The sequence below is a fragment of the Felis catus genome, chromosome E3 (assembly GCF_018350175.1).
Source record: "Felis catus isolate Fca126 chromosome E3, F.catus_Fca126_mat1.0, whole genome shotgun sequence".
Classification (NCBI taxonomy): Eukaryota; Metazoa; Chordata; class Mammalia; order Carnivora; family Felidae; genus Felis; species Felis catus.
Window position 1 is genome coordinate 24,276,673 of NC_058383.1, and position 12,688 is coordinate 24,289,360.

General features: G+C 37.3%; 1 protein-coding gene across 18 annotated transcripts in view; it reads right to left on the reverse strand.

The window, feature by feature from the left end:
• Nucleotides 1-12,688, reverse strand: part of LOC101087463 (phospholipid-transporting ATPase ABCA3-like) — a 224,156-nt gene that overhangs the window by 182,618 nt on the left and 28,850 nt on the right. For all 18 annotated transcript variants that reach the window (XM_045047758.1, XM_045047743.1, XM_045047746.1 and 15 more), the window contains 2 exons: nt 4,482-4,598; nt 3,790-3,907 (listed from right to left, as the gene is read on the reverse strand). In XM_045047758.1, coding sequence (XP_044903693.1) covers nt 3,790-3,907; nt 4,482-4,598 — 235 coding nt within the window. The remainder of the gene's footprint in view (nt 1-3,789; nt 3,908-4,481; nt 4,599-12,688) is intronic.

Genomic DNA, 12,688 nt, shown 5'->3' on the forward strand with positions numbered 1-12,688 from the left:
TCATGAAAATTAAGAATTTCTGTGCACCAGAGGATATTATTAAGAGAGTCAAAAGGTATTTTGAGGATCATGTACCTGAAAGGGCTTAGTATCCAGAATATATAGAGAACTCTTACAACACACCAACCAAAATACAAGCAATCCAATTAAAAGATAGTCAAAGGACTTGAACACACAGTCCTCCAAAGAAGATATACAAATGACTAGCAAGCACATGAAAAGATGCTCAACACCATTACCGTTTAGGGAAGTGAAAATCAAAATCACAATGAGGTATCACTTTACACTCATTTGGATGGCTATAATAAAAAATGGAATGTATCAAGGAGTGGCAAGGATGTGGAGAAATTGTTACCTTCCTTTATTCTTGGTAGAAATGTAAAGTGTTGCAAAAACTATGGAAAACAGTTTAATGGTTCCTCAACAAAGTTGAGAATTAAATTACCATATGACCAAAAATTCTACTCTGAGGTTTATATTCAAAATAATTGAAAGCACATGCACAAACAATAATTTGTACCCACACGTTCATTGAAGCACTTTGGCTCACAAGAGTCAAAAGAGGAATCAATCCAAATGCCCATGAATGGATGACTAGATGAGCAATATGTTGTACATCCATTCAGTGTAATATTACTCAGTCATAACAAGGAGTGAAGTACTGATAAATGCCACACAACAGATGATTCTTGAAAACATTAAGCTAAGTAAAAAAAATTCAGACACAAAATGTCACATATTTGTATCATTACATTTATATGAGATATCCAGATAGGCAAATCCATAAAAACAGAAAGCAGATTAGTGGTTGCCAGGGGCTGAGGGGATGGTGGGATGGGAGTACTGCTTAACAGATATGTGGTTTCCATTTCAGGTGATGAAAATGTTTTGAAATTAAATAATAGTGATGGCATATTAGGAATATACTTTATGCTACCACATTGTATACTTATTTAATATAGCTAAAATGGTAATTTTTATGTTGTATGTATTTACTACTAATAAAAAACATTTCCATTTGCGACACCTGGGTGGCTCAGTCGGTTGAGCATCTGACTCTATATTTCAGCTCAGGTCATGATTCCAGGGTTGTGGAATTGAGCCCCATGGCAGGCTCCACACTGAGCATGGACCCTGCCTGGAATTCTGTCTCTCCCTCTCCCTTGGTCACTCTCCCCCACTCATGGACGCTCTTTCTAAGATAAAACAAACAACAAACAACAAAACCCACTTCCATTTAATTTTAGGAAGAAGACAAAGATATCTACATTAATTCCTTTTATTATATATTAGAGGATCTAGCCTATGCAGTAAGAGGTGAAAGAAAATAAGACAAAATGACTGAGGGAAAAAAAAAAACCCACCTTATTTTCATGCACGTTATAGGAATGTGCATATAGAAAATCCAAAGGAATGTATAGTTCTTAGAAATAATTTGAGAGTTTAATAAATTGTAAGGAAAGGCAACATTTAAATATTATCACAAGCAGGTGAATATATAACTTTGATAATATTTCATTTTTAATAATAAATAATAAAAACACTCAGGAAGACAGTTATTAAATTTTTATAACAAAAATATAAAGCTAGAAAAAAGAATTTTAAAAGACCTAATCAAAAGGAAATATATATCATGTTCTTGAAGAGGATGATTCAAAATTATAAAGATGTTAGTTCTCCCCAAAATGATCTATAGATTTAATACACTTTGATTGATAATGCAAACAATATTTTTTTATGAAATATAACCTACTTATTCTAAAACTTATACAGAGTAGCAAAGGGCCAGGAATAGTCAAAGACATACCTGAAGAAAAAGAATGGACTGGACGTCTTTCCCTACCAGGTGATAAGATTTATTATAAAGCCATAATGACTAAAATGCTGTGAATATGCTTCAAACATAACGTATCAGTGAAAAGACCACCTCCATACAAATGCACACATGAGGGGGATCTTGACGTATAACAGAATAGGTACTGCAGAGCAGTGAGGAAAGGGTGAACTATTTATCACATGTTGCCAGACAACTGCTTATGCACTTGAGGGAAAAATCAATTCACCATATCATACCACACACAAAATATCAATCCCTATATAGAACACAGGAAGATAACTCTGTGCCTTGGAAAATTTTTTTTCACTGAAATATTTAGTACCACAAATTATGAAGGATGAGATTGGTAAAGGAAACAATTGGTTACATTAAAATTGCCATTAAAAGATAACATTAACAAAAAGCTAAAAGTTCCAAACTGGGACAAATTTTGCAACACATCTGCAACTAACAAAAAGTCGGTAGTAGGAATATATAAATAACTCCTGAAAATCAATAATCATAATAGACAAGCACGCACAAACAGATTTTATAGAAAAGGAAACACATGACTCATACTAATAACACTCAGCTTCATCAGTAAGTGGGAAAATGAAGGTTTGAACTGCCATAAGATAGTATTTCATATCTCTAGTGTGGCACAAATTAAAGTTTGACAGTAAATTCTGGCAAGGATATGAGCAATAGGAATTCTCATCTTCCTTTAGTGGGGCTGTAAAGGCACACAACCACTTTGGAAATGTTGGACATGGGTAGTCATGCTGGGCATTTACAAACCTTGCTATGACCTAGCAATTCCTTTCCTAACTATATACCACAGTGAAAGTCTTATACATATATACCAAAAGACACGTACAAAAACCTTCTAAATATCTAGTCTGCCATAATTCCAGAAACAGAAAACAACAGTATTTGTCTTCTAACTATCTCTTTTTTCTCTTTGGTATATCACATTGTGCCTTATGTTGACACACCACTTTTCTTTACCTCCGGGTTGGCTGGTTTTGTTTTTTAATTTTGGCTGTTTACGGTCATACATACAATCATGTGCCTTGTGAAGAGCCATTAACTAACAATACTCATGATAATGTACTGAGAAAAATAAAAATAAAATGAAATAGAATTATTGGTCCTGACTGCTATTGGTATGTGAGCCCTCAAAAAGGAAGGAAACAATTTTCACTTGCCTTTGTATATTAGACACCGTGCCAGCACAAAGATATGAATGATGCTTGCATCCATTGACTTGACTTCCTATTCCAATCTTCTAGTCTTTCAAAAGTGTTTAAAAACTAATCTCTACAGGAAGCATTTTTTGGTTTATCTCAACCTTAATATGAATTTGGAGGATTTTAATTCTTTTTTCGTGTGTATACTATGATCCATCAATTTTCATTTCTCTCTGCATGTCCTGTCAAATCTTTTTTTGTGCATATGATATGCATGTCTCCAAGGTCAATGTCAGCTCTATGGGACACTGTATTTCAAATTCACATCAAACGCACAATAAAAATCTATTAATGAAGTACACAGACCCTTTATTTCAGGAAAGTAATTTTGTTGTTTTCTTCCTCTTCACATACCCCAGGATCATTATCACATACTGACAGACTTTATTCCCTGTAGTAGAATATACAGAAGCCATCTCAATCATTACCATTCCTGCTGGATGGTTAAACAGATACCACATGTGAAGCCACAGGTAAAGGTTAAAAAGAATCCTCAAACATTATCTTATTTTGGTTCTTATCCTTTTTCACATGTATACTATACTATATTTTCACTACTTCTTTCATTTCTTTTGGAATCATTTCATGTACATATAATACTTGTCTTTTTAGCTAGAATGTAAACAGAGGCTACAGATGAGATGGCAAATGAAAGTCACAGGAGCTTCCAAATATAATCCCCACTGAGTCACTGACAATTTTTCCCAGGAGTTTTTGACTTACCTTTATTGAAGAATGTGCTAACCATAAAGCTGAAGAACATTGTGGCGATAGCAAAACATAGCAAAAAAACGAAGACAAGAGATGGGTCACTGTATTGGATAACTGGCACAGGTTCTATCTAGCAAAACAATCAGGAAACCAGTTGAGTCATACTCTGGTGTCACAGCAAAACAATAGAAGAGAAATGAAACATCTTTAAATATTTTAAAAGTCCTAGTGAAACTAATGACAAGCCTCAGGGACATGAGTAAACAATTCATTAACTACAGAAGGTCCACACACCTAGACTTAAAGTTTAGTTTGCTGGAGGGGCGCCTGGGTGGCTCAGTCAGTTGAGCACCCAACTTTGGCTCAGGTCATGGTCTCATGGCTTGTGAGTTCAAGCCTTGTGTCAGGCTCTGTGCTGACAGCTCAGAGCCTAAAGCCTGCTTCAGATTCTGTGTCTTCCTGTCTCTCTGCCCCTCCCCTGCTCATGTTCTGTCTCTCTGTCTCTCTCTCAAAAATAATAAACATGTTTTTTAAATCTTAAAAAAAAGTTTAGTTTGCTGAGAGACTAAGCAGCACTTGAATTTCCAGAGCGGAGTCACCAATAGGCACATGTTCACTTCCTGAATCCAACAGAACCACACCATATGTATCCGTTTTTCCTCTCAGAGTTTAGCTATAGCCTGGACAGTGAAATAGACACTTGCCTTGGCAAAGAAAATAATGCACATCAAAAGGATGATAACTGAATACAAAGAGAGGAATGTGAAGAAATAGGCAGCCCAGAGCATCCAATTACTGAGTCCTATCATGAGCAGGTACTCCTGTGGGAGAATTAACACAAATCAACATCATGTAAAACAATATAATATACAAAATGCTTTCACAAATATTATCTAAATTTCCACCACAATCAAAGTTGGCTAAATAAGAAATATTATCATGCCCAATTTATAGACGAGATCAATGACTTGACTAAAATTACTCAGCTAGTGTGTGGGAGCTCTGTGATGCTTATAAGCCCATAGATGACCTCACCAATAATTTACCTGATATTGTTCAGGCATGAAACACCCTTAATAAAACTATAAACTACTTACATTAATATCCCCTTTCTTTTTATTATGCCTTCTTCTAGTAGGGCATAATATATTTTAATTCATTGTAATATAAATATATTTTATAAATGTAAACATGTAATGTAAGTATATTTTAATTCAATTACAAAAGATAAAAGCAAGTGGACAAATTTTTGGTCAAATTAGCTAAAAAATGAGAGAAGACTCATATTACTAAAATCCAAATGAAACTGGGGACATTACTTCTGATTTTACAGACATAAAAACAATCACTTAAAGCATACTATGAACAACTATATGCCAAAAAATTAGATAACCTATATAAAAGGTACAAGTTCCTAAAAACACACAAGCTATCAAAACTGAATCATGAAGAAAGAGAAAATCTGAACAGATCGATAATGGGGAATAAGATTAGACCATTAATTAAAAACTTCCAACAAAGTACATCCCTGGAGCAGAAGGCTTTACTGGTGAATTCTATCAAATATTTCAAAAAGAATAAACAATAATCCTTCTCAAACTCTTCCAAACACTTGAAGAGGAGGAAACTCATTTTATAAGTCTAGTGGTCAGACAGATACACATGAAAAGAAACTACAGACCAATATCCCTTGTGAATATTGACACAAAATTTTTCAACAAAATAGTATCAAACCAGATTTAGCAGCATGTTGAAAGGATTATACACCATGACCAAGTAGGATTTATTCATGGAATGCAAGGAGAGTTAAACATAGAAAATCAACCAATATAACACACCACATTAAGAGAAAACACATGATCATTTCAGTTGATGCAGAAATTCAAGACTGATAAAACATTCAACTAGAAATAGATGGGAACTTCCTCAACATAACAAAGGCCATATAAAAAAATAACAGCTAATATCATACTCTTTCACCTAAGATCAAGAGAAAATTAATGATACTAGCTTTCACTCCTATTCAACACAGTATTAGAAGTTCTAACCAGAGCAAATAAATATATAAATATATATATATATATACACACATATACATATACATATACATATACATATATATGTATATGTGTGTGTGTGTGTATCATATGGCATCCAAATTGGAAAGGAAGGAGTACTCTGTTTGCAGATGAGATGATCTTACATGTAAACCCCACAGATTCCACACATTAAAAAAAGTCATAATTAATAAATGACTCATCAAAGTAGGAGAATACAAAGTCAACACACAAAAATCAGTAGAACTTCTATATACTATCAATGAGCAATCTGAAATGGAAATTAGGAAAACAATTCCATTTACAATAGCATCAAAAAGAATAAAACACATAAGAACAAACTTAACCAAGGATGCAAAAGACTTGTACAATCGAAACAATGAAAAGTGAAAGATCTCTACATTTTTGAAGCCAAAACACTCTCATAAAATTGGAAGAAAAATAGAAAATTAGATAAAATTTGCGCACCTGGGTGACTCAGTCCGTTAAGCATCTGACTCTTGATATCAGCTCAGGTCATGATCTCATGGTTGGTGAGATCAAGCTCCACATGGAGATCTGTGCTGACAGCACTGGCATTATCTACTAAAGTTAAATATGCATAATCTAACATTCAGCAAAAAATGTATAAAATATTCATAGAATTACTTACGATACCCAAACTCCAAACACAGAAGGAAAATAGGTAAGTTTTGATAGTCATACTATGGAATCTTAAAACTCCTATAACTCAATGAATATGAATGAACTACAGCTACATATTTAGCTGTAAAGAATCACACAGACACAATATAGTGCATGATTCCATTTATATCAAGTTCAAAACAGACAAAACTAACTCATGATATTAGAAATCAGGTTACTGTATACTTTAGGGAAAATGTTTTGAGGAAAACACAATCAGACTTCTAGAGTGTTGGCAGTGTTTTATTTCTTACAGGATCATGATAATATGGGCATACTTTCTTTATGATAACCCATTCAATTCTACTACAATAGTTTGAATGTTAGTGTTTCCTCAAAATTCTTAAGTTGAAAACCTAGTCCCTTTGTAGACAAGTCAAGTAAGAAATTGCTGCGACTGAGGTCAGAGAAGTTTTTTCCTGCTTTCTCCTCTAGGGTGTTGATGGTTTCCTGTCTCACATTCAGGTCCTTCATTCATTTTGAGTTTATTTTTGTGAATGGTGTAAGAAAGTGGTCTAGTTTCATTCTTCTGTATGTTGCTGTCCAGTTCTCCCAGCACCATTTGTTAAAGAGACTGTCTTTTTTCCACTGGATATTCTTTCCTGCTTTGTCAAAGATGAGTTGGCTATACTTTCGTGGGTCCAATTCTGGAGTCTCTATTCTATTCCATTGGTCTATGTGTCTGTTTTTGTGCCAATACCATGCTGTCTTGGTGATTACAGCTTTGTAGTAGAGGCTAAAGTCTGGGATTGTGATGTCTCCTGCTTTGGTCTTCTTCTTCAAAATTACTTTGGCAGCTTCTGGGAAGATGGCGACGTAGGAGGACGCTGGGCTCACCGCATCATGAGGATCACTTAGATTCCACCCACACCTACCTAAATAACCCAGAAAATCACCAGAAGACTAGCAGAACGGATTCTCCAGAGCCAAGCGTAGATGAGAGGCCCACGGAAGTGGGCAGGAAGGGCGGAGAGGCGGTGCCCGCTTCAAGGACTGGCGGGAGGGCGCTGGGGTGGAGGGGCAGCCCGCCAGCCAAGCAGAGGCCCCGAGTCTGGCTTGCAAAAATGGAGGGGCCGGACGGAGTGTGTTCGGACAGCAAGCAGGACTTAACATCTGGAAGGTTATAAGTTAACAGATCTGCTCATAGAGCAGGAGGGCTGGAAGACAACAGGAGGGAGAGTTGCTGAGCCCCAGACGACAGACTTCAGCTTGGCGGGGAACAAAGGCGCTTGCCAGCGCCATCTCCCTCGCCCATCCCCCAGCCAAAATCACAAAGGTAGCCAGTTCTCATCACGAAACTTGCTTGCACCATGCAGACACCCAACCCAAGGCTGTCCTTCTGCGGATCCATCCCTCCGGCGGGCCTGACTGCCTCCCGGTGCTGCAGGGCCCCTCCTGAAGCAGATCTTCAAAGGAAAAGCAAGCTGAGCCTGCCCCTCCTGCCCCTGTGCACCTTGCCTACCCACCCCAGCTAATACGCCAGATCCCTAGCACCACAAGCCTGGCAGTGTGCAAGTAGCCCAGACGGGCTACACCACCCCACAGTGAATCCTGCCCCTGGGAGAGGGGAGGAGAAGGTACACACCAGTCTGACTGTGGACCCAGAGGTGGGCTGGGGGCAGACATCAGGTGTGAATGCGGTCCTGCCCACCAATGCCAGTTATTCAAGACAGCACAGGGGAAATGCCCTGCAGTTCCGCACCACTCCAGGGACTATCCAAAAAGATGAAACGGAAGAATTCACCTCAAAAAAACCTCCAGGAAATAATGACAGCTAACGAACTGATCAAAAATGATATAAACAATATAACAGAAAGTGAATTTAGAATAATAGTCATAAAATTAATCGCTGGGCTTGAAAACAGTATAGAGGACAACAGAGAATCTCTTGCTACAGAGACAAGGGACTAAGGAACAGCCAGGAGGAGCTCAAAAATACTATTAATGAGCTGCACAATAAAATGGAGACAACCACAGCTTGGACAGAAGAGGCAGAGGAGAGAATAGGTAAACTAGAGGATAAAATTATGGAAAAAGAAGAAGCTGAGAAAAAGAGAGATAAAAAAAAACCAGGAGTGTGAGGGGAAAATTAGAGAACTAAGTGATGCACTAAAGAGAAATAATCTATGCATAATTGGTATTCCAGAGGAGGAAGAGAGAGGGAAAGGTGATGAAGGTGTACTTGAAGAAATCATAGCTGAGAACTTCCCTGATCTGGGGAAGGAAAAAGGCAATGAAATCCAAGAGGCACAGAGAACTCCCTTCAGACGTAATTTGAATCAATCTTCTGCACGACATATCATAGTGAAACTGGCAAAATACAAGGATAAAGAGAAAATTCTGAAAGCAGCTAGGGATAAACATGCTCTAACATATAAAGGGAGACCTATAAGACTCGTGACCAATCTCTCTACTGAAACTTGACAGGCCAGAAAGGAATGGCAGGAGATCTTCAATGTGATGAACAGAAAAAAATATGCAGCCAAAAATCCTCTATCCAGCAAATCTGTCATTTAGAATAGAAGGAGAGAGAAAGGTCTTCCCAAACAAACAAAAACTGAAGGAATTCGTCACCACTAAACCAGCCCTACAAGAGATCCTAAGGGGGATCCTGTGAGACAAAGTAGCAGAGATATCGCTACAAGCATGAAACCTACGGACATCACAATGACTCTAAACCCATATCTTTCTATAATAACACTGAATGTAAATGGACTAAATGTGCCAACCAAAAGACAGGGTATCAGAATGGATAAAAAAACAAGACCCATCTATTTGCTATCTACAAGACACTCATTTTAGTCCTGAGGACACTTTCAGATTGAAAGTGAAGGGATGGAGAACTACTTATCATGCTACTGGAAGTCAAAAGAGAGCTGGAGTATCCATACTTATATCAGACAAACTAGGCTTTAAATTAAAGGCTGTAACAAGAGATGAAGAAGGGCATTATACAATAATTACAGGGTCTACCCATCAAGAACTAACAATTATAAATGTCTATGCGCCAAATAGGGGAGCCCCCAAATATATAAAACAATTCATCACAAACATAAGCAATGTTATTGACAAGAATGTGGTAATTGCAGGAGACTTTAATACCCCACTGACAACAATGGGTAGATCATCTAAACACATGGTCAATAAAGAAACAAGGGCCCTGAATGATACATTGGATCAGATGGACTTGACAGATATATTTAGAACTCTGTATCCCAAAGCAACAGAATATACTTTCTTCTCGAATGCACATGGAACATTCTCCAAGATATATCACATACTGGGTCACAAAACAGCCCTTCATAAGTATACAAGAATTGAGATCATACCATGCATACTTTCAGACCACAATGAGATGAAGCTTGAAATCAACCACAGGAAAAAGTCTGGAAAACCTCCAAAAGCGTGGAGGTTAAAGAACACCTTACTAAAGAATCAATGGGCCAACCAGGCAATTAGAGAAGAAATTAAAAAATATATGGAAACAAACGAAAATGAAAATACAACAATCCAAATGCTTTGGGATGCAGCAAAGGCAGTCCTGAGAGGAAAATACATCGCAACCCAGGCCTATCTCAAGAAACAAGAAAAATCCCAAATACAAAATCTAACAGCACACCTAAAGGAAATAGAAGCAGAACAGCAAAGGCAGCCTAAACCCAGCAGAAGAAGAGAAATAATAAAGATCAGAGCAGAAATAAACAATATAGAATCTAAAAAACTGTAGAGCAGATCAATGAAACCAAGAGTTGGTTTTTTTGAAAAAATAAACACAATTGATAAACCTCTAGCTAGGCTTCTCAAACAGAAAAGGGAGATGACCCAAATAGATAAAATCAGGAATGAAAATGGAATTAGTACAAACAATCCCTCAGAAATACAAGCAATTATCAGGGAATACTAGAAAAAATTATATGCCAACAAACTGGACAACCTGGAAGAAATGGACAAATTCCTAAACACCCACATGCTTCCAAAACTCAAACAGGAGGAAATAGAAAGCTTGAACAGACCCATAGCCAGCAAAGAAATTGAATCAGTTATCAAAAATCTCCCAACAAATAAGAGTCCAGGACCAGATGGCTTCCCAGGGGAGTTCTACCAGATGTTGAAAGCAGAGATAATACCTATCCTTCTCAAGCTACTCCAAAAACAGAAAGGGAAGGAAAACTTCCAGACTCATTCTATGAAGCCAGTATTACTTTGATTCCTAAACTAGACTGAGACCCAGTAAAAAAAGAGAACTACAGGCCAAAATCCCTGATGAATATGGATGTAAAAATTCTCAATAAGATACTAGCAAATCGAATTCAACAGCTTATAAAAAGAATTATTCACCATGATCAAGTGTGATTCATCCCTGGGATGCAGGGCTGGTTCAACATTTGCAAATCAATCAATGTGATATATCACATTAATAAAAGAAAAGAAAAGAAACATATGATCCTGTCAATCGATGCAGAAAAAGCATTTGACAAAATTCAGCATCCTTTCTTAATAAAAACCCTCGAGAAAGTCGGGATAGAAGGAACATACTGAAACATCATGAAAGCCAATTATAAAAAGCCCACAGCTAATATCATCCTCAATGGGGAAACACTGAGAGCTTCCCCCTGAGATCAGAAACACGACAGGGATGTCCACTCTCACTGCTGCTGTGTAACATAGCGATGGAAGTGCTAGCATCAGCAATCAGACAACAAAAGGAAATCAAAGGCATCAAAATTGGCAAAGATGAAGTCAAGCTTTCACTTTTTGCAAATGACATGATAATATACATGGAGAACCCGACAGACTCCACCAAAAGTCTGCTAGAACTGATACATGAATTCAGCAAAGTTGCAGGATACAAAATCAATGTACAGATGTCAGTTGCATTCTTATACACTAACAATGAAGCAACAGAAAGACAAAGAAACTGATCCCATTCACAATTGCACCAAGAAGCATAAAATACCTAGGGATAAACCTAACGAAAGATGTAAAAGATCTGTATGATGAAAACTATAGAAAGCTTATGAAGGAAATTGAAGAAGATATAAAGAAATGGAAAAACATTCCGTGCTCATGGATTGGAAGAATAAATATTGTTAAAATGTCAATACTACCCAAAGCAATCTACACATTCAATGCAATCCCAATCAAAATTGCACCAGCATTCTTCTCGAAACTAGAACAAGCAATCCTAAAATTCATATGGAACCACAAAAGGCTCCGAATAGCCAAAGTAATTTTGTAGAAGAAGACCAAAGCAGGAGACATCACAATCCCAGACTTTAGCCTCTACTACAAAGCTGTAATCATCAAGACAGCATGGTATTGGCATTAAAACAGACACATAGACCAATGGAATAGAATAGAAACCCCAGAACTAGACCCACAAACGTATGGCCAACTCATCTTTGACAAAGCAGGAAAGAACATCCAATGGAAAAAAGTCTCTTTAACAAATGGTGCTGGGAGAACTGGACAGCAACATGCAGAAGGTTGAAACTAGACCACTTTCTTACACCATTCACAAAAATAAACTCAAAATGGATAAAGGACCTGAGTGTGAGACAGGAAACCATCAAAACCCTAGAGGAGAAAGCAGGAAAAAGCCTCTCTGACCTCAGCTGTAGGAATTTCTTACTTGACACATCCCCAAAGTCAAGGCAATTAAAAGCAAAAATGAACTACTGGGACCTCATGAAGATGAAAAGCTTCTGCACAGCAAAGGAAACAACCAACAAAACTAAAAGGCAACCAACAGAATGGGAAAAGATATTTGCAAATGACATATCAGACAAAGGGCTAGTATTCAAAATCCATAAAGAACTCACCAAACTCCACACCCAAAAAACAAATAATCCAGTGAGGAAATGGGCAGAAAACATGAATAGACACTTCTCTAAAGAAGACCTCCAGATGGCCAACAGGCACATGAAAAGATGCTCAATGTCGCTCCTCATCAGGAAAATACAAATCAAAACCACACTCAGATATCACCTCACGCCAGTCAGAGTGGCCAAAATGAACAAATCAAGAGACTATAGATGCTGGAGAGGATGTGGAGAAATGGGAACCCTCTTGCACTGTTGGTGGGAATGGAAATTGGTGCAGCCACTCTGGATAACAATGTGGAGGTTCCTCAAAAAATTAAAAATAGACCTACCCTATGACCCAGCAAT